At 57.2% G+C, this 14,504-nt stretch overlaps 1 protein-coding gene across 1 annotated transcript; it reads left to right on the top strand.

Moving 5' to 3' along the window:
- Positions 1–2,038: 2,038 nt before the first annotated feature.
- N0V96_005251 (uncharacterized protein) lies at positions 2,039–12,184 on the top strand (the record flags this gene model as incomplete). The annotated part of the gene is made up of 2 exons (XM_053197594.2): positions 2,039–2,162; positions 2,226–12,184. The coding sequence occupies 2 exons, from the start codon at positions 2,039–2,041 to the stop codon at positions 12,182–12,184; spliced, it is 10,083 nt and encodes a 3,360-aa protein (XP_053044965.2).
- Positions 12,185–14,504: the final 2,320 nt, after the last annotated feature.

The following is a 14,504-nucleotide window of genomic DNA, read 5'->3' as shown; positions in this document are numbered from 1 at the left end:
GCATTGTATTTCTCGAATTTGCACGCCCACGTCCTACTTCCTCGCAGACAGCCGAAGAACACAGCCCGTTACAAGCCGTCGCCCAACCCAACCCCACCACTCTTCTGCTGGTGCCACTGTCACTGTCACTGCAGTCACATCCGCCCCTCCCGCCAGCCGTGGTCCGGACCTTTGCTGCATGGATCTTCAGAGACGAGCCTCAGCCAGGCGAGCCACGTTGCACCTCGCTGACCGGGGGTTTAATGACCGATGAGAAACAAACCGCGCTCACCTCCAACCCCCACCATTAACATGCCAGCCGCTGGTGAGCGTCTATCGAAGCAAAGTGCCAGTCAACAAGTGGCCAAGTGCACAAGCATAACGGTCTCTCGACGCCGTCTTACTACTTCTAGCCAAACCGCGGCTTCTCCCTTGTCCACCCTCCATCTCTTTGAACAAGACGAATCATGGGAAGAAGGTTGGGTTTACCCTCCATTATGTTCCAGGAACCACTCTTCCGTCGGCAATCGTTTCCTTACATATGTCTCGCCAGGCGCGATGAGGACCTGTGCATATGTACAAGGATATGCCTGGCCCTAGTGGGCCGGCCCATCGACCTACCCTGCTCCGACTGCCCGATGCGTGCGAGTGCACTTGGGCCGGAAATCAACGACCAGCGCAGCACAGCAATTATTAGCTCATAGCCGCTGAGTGGAGGGATGCTTGACACTTGACACTTCATCGAACCCAAAAATTCCCTCGTCCTCAGCAGAGTCTTGGAGAGCCTAAGCCTTTCGAGCCCTTTTCAGGCCAAGTACGAATACATTCAACCTCCTCGGTATTATTCATCCATCGCCGCCTCATGAAGATGATTGGTAGACAGGCACTGTGCCTTGTTCTCTTGTGGTCTCTCAGTCTATTCCAATGCCTCACCGCAAAGACTGACCGTAGGCTTCTTTTCCCCATGGCATCCGCAATGATGTCGGCTACTGTGGGTAAAAGTCAAGCGACGGTAATCATCCGATAGAATCAATGGACTTCAACGGCACGGCGGTAGCGGTATGTCATCTTGAGACTTAGTTATGGCCCTATGAGACTACGGAAAGGGACAAGACCACAAAAAGTAAACCACATGTCCCGGGAAAAAATCACCGACGTTCATGCCCGGCCTCGTTGAGCCCGTCTGATTATGCGGGTTGGCCGCTCGCTTCCAATCGCATCGTCGTTGGGCAGCCATCAACCCTCCTCCTTGTCTCCTTGTCCGTCTGATGTTCCAAGTCCAATTCTGTTCCTTTGCCTTGCCTCTCGTCACATCATTTATCACATCACTCAAGCTCCCGAGTCCCAGAATCCGCACTCCCCAGTCCAACCCAATTGCGACGTGGCGCCAGTGCTTGTTCCGCCTCACTTGAGCCAATGGCTCTTAAGCACGCACGACAGTGATCACTTGGACTCTGAGACTGCCAGAATTTGTCTCCATTCGTGGGGACAGCGTGGGGTAGGCCTGCGTCAGGGACCCCTTACTCCCGCACCTTGAACCCTGCTACAGACCAGTGATGCTTGTGATGTTTGGCACTGCTGGGAAAGCTCCCCCCTGCTTCTCGAGAGTCTACTTTTCTTCCCACAGCTTAGCCCAATTGTGTCCTCCCGGGATTGTCGTAGTCGAGACGCATCTCGTCACTCTTGGTCCCTTATTTCTCAACTCTATCCAGTGTCAAGCCGAGACTAGAAACCTGTTACTTCCTTGTCATAACTGCCCATTACACTTTTGTCTGTTGTTTACACCACAACACGGTCTCACAGGCGACAAGATACCTCTCTGTACATCCTTTTGAGTCTCGCGATACCAGCCCAAGAGACTCGAACTTCCTACTCCGGCTTGGGCACCGCACTATCACAAGAACATTGAGAACTTGTCAAGAAAAGAACTCTCAATCTCATCTCTCGCCAACGACAGCCGTCTACGTGCGCCGTAGACAACATCAGACCATCTCCCCCGGATCAGCATTGATCAAGTTTTGCGAAACAAGGACCCCCATAATCCACGAGTCCCGGAAGCATGAATTCGGAAGAACCAGTCGATTTCTGCCCCTACCGGCAGAACCTTGATTGGAACCATGTCCAAACCCAAGACTTCTCCAACGTCAAGTATTTCCAACCATCAGATTCAGAGCTGGAAAATGGTAAGTCACGTTAGATTGCGCTTTGAGTATCGCATGAGCACGCCTAACCCCCTTATCTTACAGACGGCGACGTGTATGCCAATGGCGTGACGTATCCCTCACAGCCTGCACAGGCCAGCAGCAGCAGTAAAAAGAGCAAAAAGAAGGCAAAGAAGGACAAGAAGGCAACACAATACATTTATGAGGAGCCACCGGCTGCCGCCCCTGAGCTCCCCACGCCTGAACTGCCACAAGAAAACGGCATAGCCGAAGACGAGTGGCCGACACAATCTTCAAAAAAGGACAAGAAGAAGAAGAAGAAGGGCAAAAAGGAGGAAACTGCTGCACCTCCGCCACCGCCGCCCGTAGAAGCCGAGCCCGAACCGGAACCTGAGCTTGAACCTGAGCCCGAGCCCGAGCCTGAGCCCACGCCTGAACCGATAAAAGAGAAAGAGATCGTTCCAGAGGAGGCTCCTGTGTCTCCGACGAAGACGAAGGAATCCTCCAAAAAGGACAAGGACAAGGACAAGAAGAAAGACAAGAAGAAGAAAAAGAAGGGCAAAGGCGGAAAAGACGCCGAACCAGAGCCGGTCGAGAGCTCAAGATCGATCCCCCCTCCGCCGCCGCAACCCCCGGTAGAGGACGCCAAGCCGCCAAAGATGGAGGATGTCCCAGCTCCGCTTCCGACAGCCGTCGTCGAGGCCAAGGAAGAAACGCCGGCTGCCGAAGCTGATCTTGAGCCAGCTGCTGACCACAGTCTTGACGACGCCAAAGTTGATGACGAGTTGTCTACGGAAATATCGCCAGACGCTGCCGAAGCCATTGCAGAGGCAACGGAGTCTGCGGCTGTAGACACTGCTCCCGCCGAAGCTCCTGCCGAAGCTCCCGCCGAAGCTCCTGTGGAAGCGCCGACAGAAGACAGCCAAGATAACGCAGTAGATCCACCAGCAGAAGCGAATCCAGAGGCAACAGAAGCTACACCTGAAGCTCTCAGTGAGGAGGTTGCAGCCGATGAACCTTCTACAATTGAAGCAGAGCCTGTTCCAGCGGAACCTCAGACTGACGACACACCAATTGCCGAAGCTGTTCCCGAGGCCCCTGAGGCCCAGGCTGAAGGCGAAGCTGACAAGGAAGCGGACGACAAGCCTGAAGACGCAACTCTTGCCGACGCACCTGCTGACGCAGTCCCCGAAATAGCCGCAGAGACACCTACAGAGGAAAAGTCCGACGAGTCCGCACCTACACCAGACGATGCTAGACCGGTGACTGACGAAGTCAAGTCTGAGGAGTCGACAGTCCCGGATCCAACCCCCGACGCGCCCGCTGATGCAGAGCCTGAGACTGCTGCACCAGCTGAGGAGTCCGCTAGCGAGCCTCCAGCTGAGCCTGCATCGGAAGAGACTGCAACTGTTACGGATGCTGCGGTTGATGCCCCAGTCGAAGCCGAGTCTGGAGACGCTGCTCCAGTCGAGGAAATGGCAACTGACGATGCTACTGCTAAGTCAAAGCCTGACGATTCCGCGCCAGCACCTGAAGAGACTGCAGCCCCTGAGGAGCCAGCTACTCAAGGTTCAGCTGAAGAGAAGCCGGAGGGTTCTACTCCTGCGGATGAGCCCGTCACCGAGACTTCCGAAGAGCCAAAGCCAGAAGATGCTGCCCCTGTAGAGCCTGCGACCGAAGCGCCCATTGACGCAGAGCCTGCTGCTGAAGCCGCGGAAGAGACTAAGCCGGATGACGCTACCGCTGCGGATGAGTCTGCTATCGATGCTCCTGCCGTTGCGCCGGTCGAAGCTCCGGTCGAAGCTCCGGTCGATGCTCCGGATGACGCCTTGATCGAAGAATCCGCGCCCGCAGAAGAACCTGCTGCGGTCGATGTCAAGTCCGAAGATCCCGCCCCTGAGGAGCCACCTGCAGAGGTTTCGCCTGAGGATTCCCCCGCTCCTGCTACTCCTGCGGCCGAAGAAACTTCTGAGGCCAAGACTGAGGATACTACTCCTGCCGAAGCTCCGGCTGTCGAAGCTGTTGCTGGCGAGGCATCTGATGAACCAGCTCCAGCTGAGACCTCAAGCGAGCCCTTGGTTGAGGCAGCGGAAATGCCGACCTCCGAGGAACCAACGCCGCAAGAAGCATCGACGACTGCAACTGCCGACACCGAGGCAAATGTTGAGACAGATGCATCTTCAGCTCCTTCTGAGGTCGCTAAAGAGGCCGATTCAGTCGAGCCAGGACCGGCGGAGGTAGCTGCTGAGACTCCGGCAGCTGAAGAAGCAGTGTCATCGGAAGAGACCCCCGCTGAAGCTGCGGCCGAGACACCAGCTGTAGAGGATGCAACCAATGTCGCAGTCGCCGAGACAGATGCCCCCACAGATGATGCTGCGACGCCCGAAGAGGCTGAACCAGCTCCCGTCGCCTCAGATGAAGCACCAGTGCCTGATGCTCCGGCTGACGCACCCGACCCTGCAGAGGTTCCGACTGAGACAACTGATGCTCCAGCTGAAGTAGGTGAAAGCGAAAAATCTACTCTGGCTGAGCCCGCCGAGGTCAAGGAAGAGGCAGCACCTGCTGAGGCCGAACCTGTGGCTATACCAGAGGATGCGACGACCGCTGATGCAGCTGCTGAAGAGTCCAAGCCTGACGACGCCACAACGGAGGCAGAACCAGCAGCACCACAAGAAGAGACTGCTCCGACTAGTGAAGATGCGCCAGCTTCTGCTGATGCTAATGACAAGCCCGTCGAGCCAGTCACTGCGGCCGAGCCGACCGAGGAGCAGTCTGCCGCTGAAGATAAGGGAGCCAACTCGGTGACTCAGCCGGCAGAGACCGAGCCCGAGCCCGCGGTCGCTGAGGCGGCCGAGGCATCAGTCGAAGCTGCCGCTGATCCTGCGGAAGCTCCTGAGCCTGCCGCTGAGACAGCAAATGCCGACGACGCCGAGCCTCCTAAGGAATCCGAACCCGAAGCTAACACCGGAGGCTCCAAGGAGGTTGAAGCTGAGCCTTCGACGGAGGTTGCGGAGAGCGCTGAACCTGAACCTCCAAAAGAGTCAGAGCCTGAGGCCGCGGCTGATGCCACACTCGATTCTCCGAAGCCAGTCGAGGCAGCCACCGACGAGACCGAAGAGCCTGAGTCAGCACCTGCCCAGGAGGATGCATCTCCCGCTCCCAAGGAAGAGGACAGCCCTCCTGCAAAAGCTGAGGCGGAGGCTACCAAGGCAGAAGAAGTTGGAGTTGCAAGCGTTGAGCCAGATCCTTCTGAGCCAGTCGAGGCTGAAGCTGAAGCTCCTAAAGAGGCTATTATCGAAGCCGCGGCAGAGCATGCTGCCGTAGATGAGCCTGCCGTGGCTCCTGAGGTTGATGCTACGGAGAAGCCTGCTGTGGAAGCTGCGGCAGAGGTTGAGGCTCCTGTTGACGCGGCTCCCGAGGCTGCTTCTGAGAGTACTTCTAAAGCCGCTCCTGAGACTTCTCCCGAGGATGCCCCTGAAGTCACTCCTGAGGCTGCTCCTGAGGCTGCTCCTGAAGCTGAAACCGAGGCAGCGACAGCTGTAGTTGAAGCTGATGCTACCAAGGACGCTGAAGCTGAGGCTGCTGCCGAGCCTGATACTGCTCCTGAGGCTACACCCGCCGAAGCCGAGCCCACTGCAGCCGAGCCCGAGATATCGAAAGAGGACGAAGCTGCCGCCATACCAAAGGACAGCCCAGAGGATGCTCCAGAAGTCCCCAAGGAAACTGAAGCCGGTACCCCAGATGCCACTGCCGCCGACGCATCCGAGAAGGCCGCCGCCACAGACGACGTAGTTGTCTCAACTGAAGGTATGGACGGATACGAAATCATCAGTGACGGCAAAGAATTCAGTTTTACCGTGGCCATTCTCTCCCCAGGGACCAAGGATACTAAAGAAGAAATAGAACCTGCCACTGAGGCCGAAGCCACGCCCGAGGATACCAAGGCTGAAGAGACAATTTCCGATCCCGCCCCAGAGGAGCCGATTACCGCTGCCGCTGAAGTGGAGGTCGAGCCAGAAGCTCCCGAGGAGACCCCGGCCGAAACGCCTGCCGAGGTTACTGAGCCTGAAGCCAATCCTGAGGAGTCCAAGACCGAAGCCACCGAGACTGAAGTTGCGCCTGAGCCCGAGGCCGCCGCAGAAACTACCGTTGCGGAGCCAGAGGCACCTGCCGCTGCTGAGGATCCCAAGCCTGAGCCCGCTGCTGAGGCAGAACCAGCGTCGACACCCGAGACCAACGACGAAGTCACAACTACGGACCCGGTCCCAGACGCCAAGGAACCTGAACTGGAGACGACTCCAGATGCACAAGCAGAGCCGTCAAATGAGGAAGCTCCAGGGCCCGAGGCTGAGACCGCTTCCGCCCCTCCTGCTCCTGCCCCAGAAGAACCTGTTCCAGAGAAGGCTGCAGAGGCCGTCGAAGATGCTGGCGAGGCGCCTCCTGAGGCTGATGCTGCTGCTACTGCTCCCGACCCCGAGGTTCAACCTGAGGAGGCAGCAGCGGCCGAAGTCGAGGAGCCTACGCCCGAAGCAGCGGCTTCCGCAGATGACAACGAATCGGCCGCCAAGGTCGAGGGGGATCCTGAGATTAAGGATCCTGAGCCCGAAGCGCCAGCAGCAGAGCCTGAAGTCGAGACGGCGCCAGCTGAGGCAGCCCTAGCGGCCGAGGAAACCAACGAGCCCGAAGCAGAAGCTGTCCCTGAAGCTTCCTCTGAGGCGAAGGAGGTCGATCCTGCTGCTGAGCCTACCCCTGAAGCTGAGCCCGCTGCTGAAGCTGAACCTGCTGCTGAAACTGAGCCTGCTGCCGAATCTAAAGACGAGCCCGAGGCCGACGCAGTCGTCGTTGCCGAGGCAGAGGAGGCAGCGCCTGTTCCGGAGACTGTAGCTGAGGAAGTCAAGAAGGCTGATGTTGAACCTGCTGCTGAGCCAGCTTCTGACGTTAAAGAGGCAGAACCCGAGACTGGTGCTGTTACTGAAGCGGACGTCAAGGAACTTGAGGGTGAGGCTGCGGCTGAGACTGTTCCTGAGGTTGAGGTTGCTGCTGAGGCAGAGGTGGCTCCTGAAGCGGAAGCTGCTATTGAAACTCAGGAGTCCGCACCTGAACCTCCGGCTGAGGCAGTGGTTGAGGAACCCGTGTCTGCCCCTGCTCCCCCTGCCGAGGATGCTGAAGCACCCGAAGCTGCGGTCGACGTGGCAGAAGCAAAAGAAGCAGAGCCCGCGGCTGAGGCGGAACCTACTGCGGACGCCGTTGATCCTGCTCCTGCTCCTGAGTCGAATGAGCCTGAGCCTGAGCCCGAACCGGAACCCACTCCAGCCGATGCTACTACTCCGGCTGAAGACGCTGCCGATGTCAAGGACACGGCTCCAGAGCCGGAGGCGCCAGCAGCGACCGAAGAAGCCAAAGAGCCCGAAGCCGCTGCTGTAGAAGTTGCCGCAGCAGAAGTCAACGACCCCGAGCCTCAGACCGAGGTTGTCGAGGGGGCCACGGACGCTGCCGCTGAGTCGCCTGCCGTCCCGATTGAGACCGCTCTAGAGGCCGAAGAGGCCCAACCCGATCCGGCCGCCGAGGCGGAGCCTGCACCCGAAGTTGAGGAGGCGGAGCCGGAACCGGCGTTTGAGCCAGCTACGGAAGAGACCAAGGAGCCTGAACTCGCCGAAGCTCTCGCGGAGGCGGATCACGCTGCCGCAGTAGAAGAAACGCCGGCACCGGAACCTGAGCCTGCTCAGGAGACCGAGACCCCCGACGCAGATCCCGCGGCTGAACCGGTTGAAGAGCCTACGCCTGCTGAGGAACCTGCCCCGACAGATGATCCTGCGCCTGCGCCTGCTGAAGAGCCTACGCCTGCTGAGCCAGAGGCACCAGCTGAGCCAGACGCGCCTGCAGAAGCAGCTGTTGAAGCTCCTGCCCCGGCCGAAGAGTCTGCACCAGCGGAAGAATCCGTATCAATTGAGGAGCCCGCGGCGGCTGAGGAGCCTGCTCCTGTCGAAGAACCTGCTCCCGTAAAGACAGAAGCGCCCGCGGAGCCGGAAGCAGCTGCAGAAGCTGCTGTTGAGGAACCTGCGCCAGTCGAGGAGCCTGCTTCAGCACCAGAAGCACCTGCTGAGCCAGAAGCACCTGCTGAGCCAGAAGCACCCGTTGAGCCAGAGGAGCCTGCTGAGCCAGAGGAGCCTGCTGCAGCAGCTGTCGAGTCTGCTCCAGTTGAAGAAGCTGCTGCCGCCGAGCCGGAACCAGCAGCCGAACCAGTCGAGGAACCTGCCCCTGCCGAGCCAGAGCCACCAGTCGAAGCAGATGTTGAAGCACCCGCGACAGCGGAAACTGAAGACCACGCAGCAGAAATTGCAGCGGCTGCGGTGGCAGCGGCAGCAGTAGCCACGGGAGCGGCGGTGGCGGTGGCAGCAGATAATGAACAGACGCGGTCTGTGGATGCTGAGGAAAGCAAGGATAGGGTGGGACCAATTGCCTCTGATACGAGAGAGGCAGAGAAATCAGGTGAGAATTACCCTCCTTCCCCTAATCCCGATTCCCCCAATGGAGAGGCACGGGAAGGACAGGATGGCCAAGTTCCCGAGGACGTCGAACCGGAACCCGTCGCGGAGCCTGCCGAGGACATCGCCCCGGAGCCGGAATCCAAGGAACCTGTCGAGGGGAAAGAGACAGCAATGCCTGCGGAAGCTACGGAAAGAGACGCCACGGAAGAGCCCACTGCGGAGGTTCAGGAAAGCCAAGATGCGATCAACGAAGAGCCTGCTGTTGAGGAAGCCGCCTTGCCACCCTCAGACGAGCCTCCATCTGCTACTGATGAAGCGTCGCCACCGTCTGTCGAGGAGCCTTCTGTCGCAGAGACCGAGTCGCCAGCTCAAGACAACACCGAAGTCGCCGCAGATGAAGCGCCCACTGAGCCGCCCTCAGAGGAGCCCGTCCTCGAAGACACCCCTGCCGAGGCCGAGCCCGCTGAAACAGCATCGGACGAACCGGCGGCCGCAGAAGAGGCAGCTTCAACCGAACCTCCCTCCGACGAGACCACCTCAGCTGAGCCTTCGCCAGAGGAGGCAGTCGCCGAGGAACCTGTTCCAGAAGAAGCTTCACCCGAAGAGCCTGCAGCTACAGTAGAAGATTCGGCCGTGGACGAGCCGGCTCTTGAGGAGGCTCCTGCATCTGAGACTACTCCCGAGGCAACAGCAGAGGAGCCTGAGACTATCGAAGCTACCCCCGAAGAAGCCGCTACACCTGAGGATGCCTCTCCCGAAGAGCCTGAGCAAGTCGAAGATGCATCAGCAGAGATTGATGCCGCTCCCGAAGAGGTTTCAGCAGATGCAGTGCCTGAAGAGCCAGCAGCAGAGGAAGCTTTGACAGAAGAATCAGACCAAGCGCTAGAGACTCCAGCCGACTCTACTCCCGAAGAGGCCAATTTGGAGGAGCCCATCGCTGAGCCTGTCGCTAAGCCCGTTGATGAACCCGCAACCGAGCCTGCAACCGAGCTTGTACCAGAAGTTGTCTCCGAAGAGCCCGCCGTGGATGATGCCTCTCCTGAAGAGTCTACACCTGAGCCTGCTTCCGAGGGGGCGACTCTGGATGAAGCTGCTCCTGAAGCCACAACAGAAGACGCCGCAGCGGCCGAGATACCTCCTGAGGACGCCGTTTCTGAAGAGCCTTCTCCTGAGGAGCCTGCCTCTGAAGCGACTGCTCCCGCAGAGCCCGCCCCCGAAGAAGCTGCTCCTGAAGAAGCCCTTGCCGAGCCCGTAGAAGAAGCTACCCCTGAGGAGCTTGTCCCCGAAGAGCCTACTCCTGAAGCTGCTCCTGAGGAGGCTGTCTCTGAAGAAGTCGCCCCCGAAGAGCCTGCTCCTGAGGCGGCGGATGCCGCGCCTATAGAGGCTGAGGGCGCATCTGAAGATACACCGGCGGCCTCCGAAGAGCCCACCTCAGAAGCTCCCGTCAACCCCGACGACGCTCCTGAAGACGCTCCTGAAGACGCTCCTGAAGAGGAACCTGCAGAGGAACCTGCAGAGCCCGAAGCAGTTGAGGAGGCATCTCCAGAAGTGGACGCCAATGGGCACGAAGAAGCAGTACAGACGCCAGATAACAACGCGGAGCCTGCTGATAGCGACGAGTTGATTGACAAGGACTCACTCAATGCTGGAGCCGCCGCCGCTGGTGTTGCTGCTGCAGCTAGCTTGGTTGCTGCCAATGCCCTCAAAGACTCAGGCGACGATGCTACGGCTAGAGAAGCTCCCGATTCTACTGCAGCAGACGCAATGTCACGTCGCAGCTCATCGGACAAATTGACGCAGACTTTGGATAATATTTCGGCCCTGGACACAATCACCATGGTGGACCAAAAGGACTCGGATGTGGATGCCAACTTCAGTCCCGTGCAGCGAGACGGATTCTCGGACTGCGGGACGCAAACCGATGGCTCAGTATGGGGCCTCCGGCCCTCGACTCCTGCAGTGGTTCTTCCAGAGCTTTCCATGTCACCGGCCGCCAAGGATAGAGCGAGGGCTCTCAGACGACAGCGCAAGGTTTCCATTAAGCAAGCGGAGGAACTCATCGCGGCTGCTGTGGTCATCTACGCCACAGCCGAAACTCTTCGCCCGCCAATGAGCCCATCATCTCAGAGCAGCTCACAACTCATCAAGGCAATGCCCAGCTGGGAGAGAATGGACATCAAACCGAAAAAGGCCTTTTTCTGGAGGGTTCTACCAGGCCTTCTTTCCAGACGCAGGAGTACTACCACTACGGGAGCGGACAAAACTAGCAGGTTTGATACTAACTACTTTACAGAGAAGAAGGAAGCAGAGCGCGAGAGGCACCGACGACGACGCCACTCCTCGACTCACCATCCTGCATCATTTTCAAGCCGTAGCCGAGGCGAAGACGAGAGCAGAGAACACGAGAGTAGCAGACGCCACTCGCACACATCACATCACTCAAGTCGACGACACCGACCCGACAGCGAGCGATCTCTCCGATCCGGCGAATCTGTCCCTCGAACTCCGCCAGGTCCTATCAAGAGACAAGACAGCGGTTTCGAAGAGAGCCCCCACCCTCATTCTCAGTCCCGTCATCGTAGCGAACGTAGTGAGCGGAGTGGGCGAAGCGAACGCAGCGAGAGGACCGAGAGGACCGAGAGAACTGAGAGAAGCGAGAGAAGCCACCACCACCACCGCAGTCAGCGTACGCCTGAGGAGCAGGCTGCCCATGATCGACGCAAAGAGGAGAAACGACTCCGAGACAAGGAGCGCGAACGCGATCCCGAGCGTGACAGACCGAGAGATAGGCATCGCGAAAAGGAACGCGACCGCCAACATGAGGTCGAACTCGAGAACGAGAGAGAGCATTCGCGTCGCAAGGGCAAGGAGCCCGACACCATTGCCAAACCCGAGGACACTCCCGAACGTAGCCATCACCGCTCTCGTCGCCACAGTACGTCAGAGCATCAGCGCCCGCACCGCACCCTCAGCAAGAGACAATCCATTGAGCCTACGCCAGAGAAGCCCAGGCGATTCTTCAGCGTCAGAGGTGAACGTACGACTGGATCCAAATTCCCTCCCCAGGACCCCCCGGCGCCAGCCACGCCAAAAGACGACACGCCAATGGATGACGATGCAGGACGACAAGAGTCTACTCACACGCGCGATACCCCCAAGCGATCAAGCACAACGCGGGATAAGCATAGGCACAGAGATAGATCCGAAGGCGGAGGCGGCGCCAAATTGCAAAAGGCTCGCGACGAGGTCGCTGAGGAAGCTCGCAGAGAAGCTCGCAGGACTGCTGAGAAGGCCGAACGGGCTGCCGCAAAAGCAGCTGACCGGGCTGAAAGACATGAGAAAACCGAGAGGCCCGAGAGAGCTGAGAGATATGAAAGATCCGAGAGACCTGAGAGGACTGAGAGGGCTGATACGGCCGACAAGCCGAGATCAAAGCACTCGGACGACTCTCGGCGCCGTGCTCGTGAGGAAACCAGGAGGAGGGATGACGACAAGGCTAGAGAGAAGGAGAAGTCAAAGGGGATCAAGGGCGTGTTCAAGCGTCTCTTCAACTAATGACTTGGGATAAGCGTGTAATGATTCTACAGTGATGAGTGTACGCGGACCATGTGTTTCACGGGAACGGTATTAGACTGCCATGATTTTGTTTGAGATTTTTTGGTTATTTTGGGAGGCGTTCATGGAGAATGGCTGGATAATTTTATTCGATGATCTTGACGATGGGTTCCGTTTTTTCCCAATGGTTAATCGCTTCATGATTAATGTATATGGGTACTGAATATCAAATGTCTGATGAGTTTTTCTTCAATTGACGCTGGAAACGATGCAATGTCTTTGGAAATGTGCCTCTAGAAGTACTTTGTGAGAAAGCGACAGAGTCGCGAGTACGGTGGATGGCGAAAAGTTCTATTGAAAATTGGTCTATCGTGAATCCGCCCGTCGGACTTTTTTTGCGTGATATTTCCGGGCTGAGTCCGTTGGCGCGCAAGCGGGATGTGGGTTCCACCGTTCTCGTGAGTTTTTCCTTCGTAGCCTGGGCAAAATGTCTCGGCCGAGTTGAGGTCGTGATGTCGCAGCGTCCCCGCCGCGGGAAAACGTTCTCTGGTGTTGCATCTAACTAAGAGGTAGTAGATTATGAAAGCAACAGAGGTCACCGAAACTATTGAAACCTTGTTCCAATGACTTTATCTAGATGGTTTCAATTCAACGCCGTCGTGGTTCTCTCCGTCTTTACTCGGCGGGTATAACATTCAGGGGGTCCAAGGTCCGGGATCCGGATTGTGGGTTTCCCGCCCCGCGCTCCTAGTGTCCTTTGTAAAAACCTACGCCTATCTTCTCTCTCTTCAACACGAGCAATTCCCTTTTTTTCATGTGAAACTTTTAATTATACCAAAGTCTGCTCTTCATCATGATCCCCGGCCTTATCTTCTCTGCCCTCCGCAATCTATCTTCTTGCCTGAGATACTCCGTAGAGTCCAGTCCAAGATACCCGGACTCGGAGGGCGCACCTCCCGGATTGTGGGGCCCCCCGCCCGAACCCCCGCCAGCCCGAACGGCCCGCTAGTGGGCACTCTTTTCCACTCACCCTTGCCAGGTGCCTGCCTTTCCCCCTTCCTTAGTCCTAGTAGTTCCTGACGATCTTTTCTCCAAACTCAACAATAGAAAGAAAACCAAGAGAACAAGATCTGGTGACGAAGATGTTTAGTCCATTTGAAGAAGGTCGGCTGGTTAAAAGTGCTTGTTTTAAACCACCTCCGTTCGTTTCTGCATGCACTAGCCACCCCAGTCCCGTGGTATGGCAGTGCTTACCTTACCTTATGTTTCTTAACCCCGGGGAAGGGCGGTCCGCGGGACACATGTCCCGGGATGTGGGTTTCCCAGCAGAACGACGTCCGTTGACCGCCGGTTCAAGCCCATAAGGTCTATCTCTTTACTGTGTAACCGTACATTCCTCTTCTCTTTCTCGCTCTCGACTTCTTTCTAGGCTGGCTTCTCTGCCTGTATTTTGGGCGGCAGGGACGCTTGGAGCTTTAAGCGCCTGTCACCCACCGGCTGCGTAGGCTTGACGCTTCTCTGAGGCGCGGAGGGCGCTTTAGGGTGAGAATTGTAAGACAATAGACAGATAGATAAAAAGTGTGTGTGTATGTGCGCGTGCGTGAGCTTTGTCAAGGTTGTGTGTGCGTGTGTGTGTGTGTGTGCCATATTGGGCCTCACTGCCTCGATCATCGAAAAAAGATACATCTCGGTTCGCCAAATTCCCAAGATCTCGTAAATCCTAGGCAATGAAAACCCTCAAAAGCCGATAAACACTTTTCAATTAAACTCACTCCCACGCTTCAAACGCTGACTGGTTGCTCGTTTACGGATGATTCGGTTGTTATCGTGGGTCTGGGTATGTTTCGTTCAGCTCATTTTAAACTACATACGCGTCCACCCCGCCTCGGTTGCTGCCGCCAGGACCGACCAAAAATGCTTGTTTCTCTATCCAAGGCTTCTGAATTTAAGGCTTGTGGATGAAGAGAATCTATCTTTACCCGGCATGGATGACGAAGTAGCGCCCCGAACCCAATGTTGAAGCGTCAAGCGAAGCATGGGTGGTATGGGTTTCTGCTAGTCTTGTGTGTCGGTTATCCAGGCTGCAGCCTTGCAGGAGGGACGGACTGTGAGAGGAACTGATAGTCATGCGGACACAGAAAACCAATAATTTAGTGCTTCTGCATGTTGCATGTGCATTGCCTCTCTGCTTACCCCAGTTTGACATCGGAGAAGCATTCCCTATTCAGGTCCCGTTGCCTATCTGCTGACTGCTTGGATGCTTTTCTGCCCTCTCGAGTCTGTTCGCATTTTAGAGTGGAGTATCCTGCGAGTATTTACG

The sequence above is a fragment of the Colletotrichum fioriniae genome (assembly GCF_027942845.1).
Source record: "Colletotrichum fioriniae strain IMI 355084 chromosome Unknown scaffold_5, whole genome shotgun sequence".
In the NCBI taxonomy this organism is placed as follows: Eukaryota; Fungi; Ascomycota; class Sordariomycetes; order Glomerellales; family Glomerellaceae; genus Colletotrichum; species Colletotrichum fioriniae.
The sequence above is the reverse complement of the archived record's forward strand: the minus strand, read 5'-3'. Positions and strand labels throughout refer to the sequence as shown.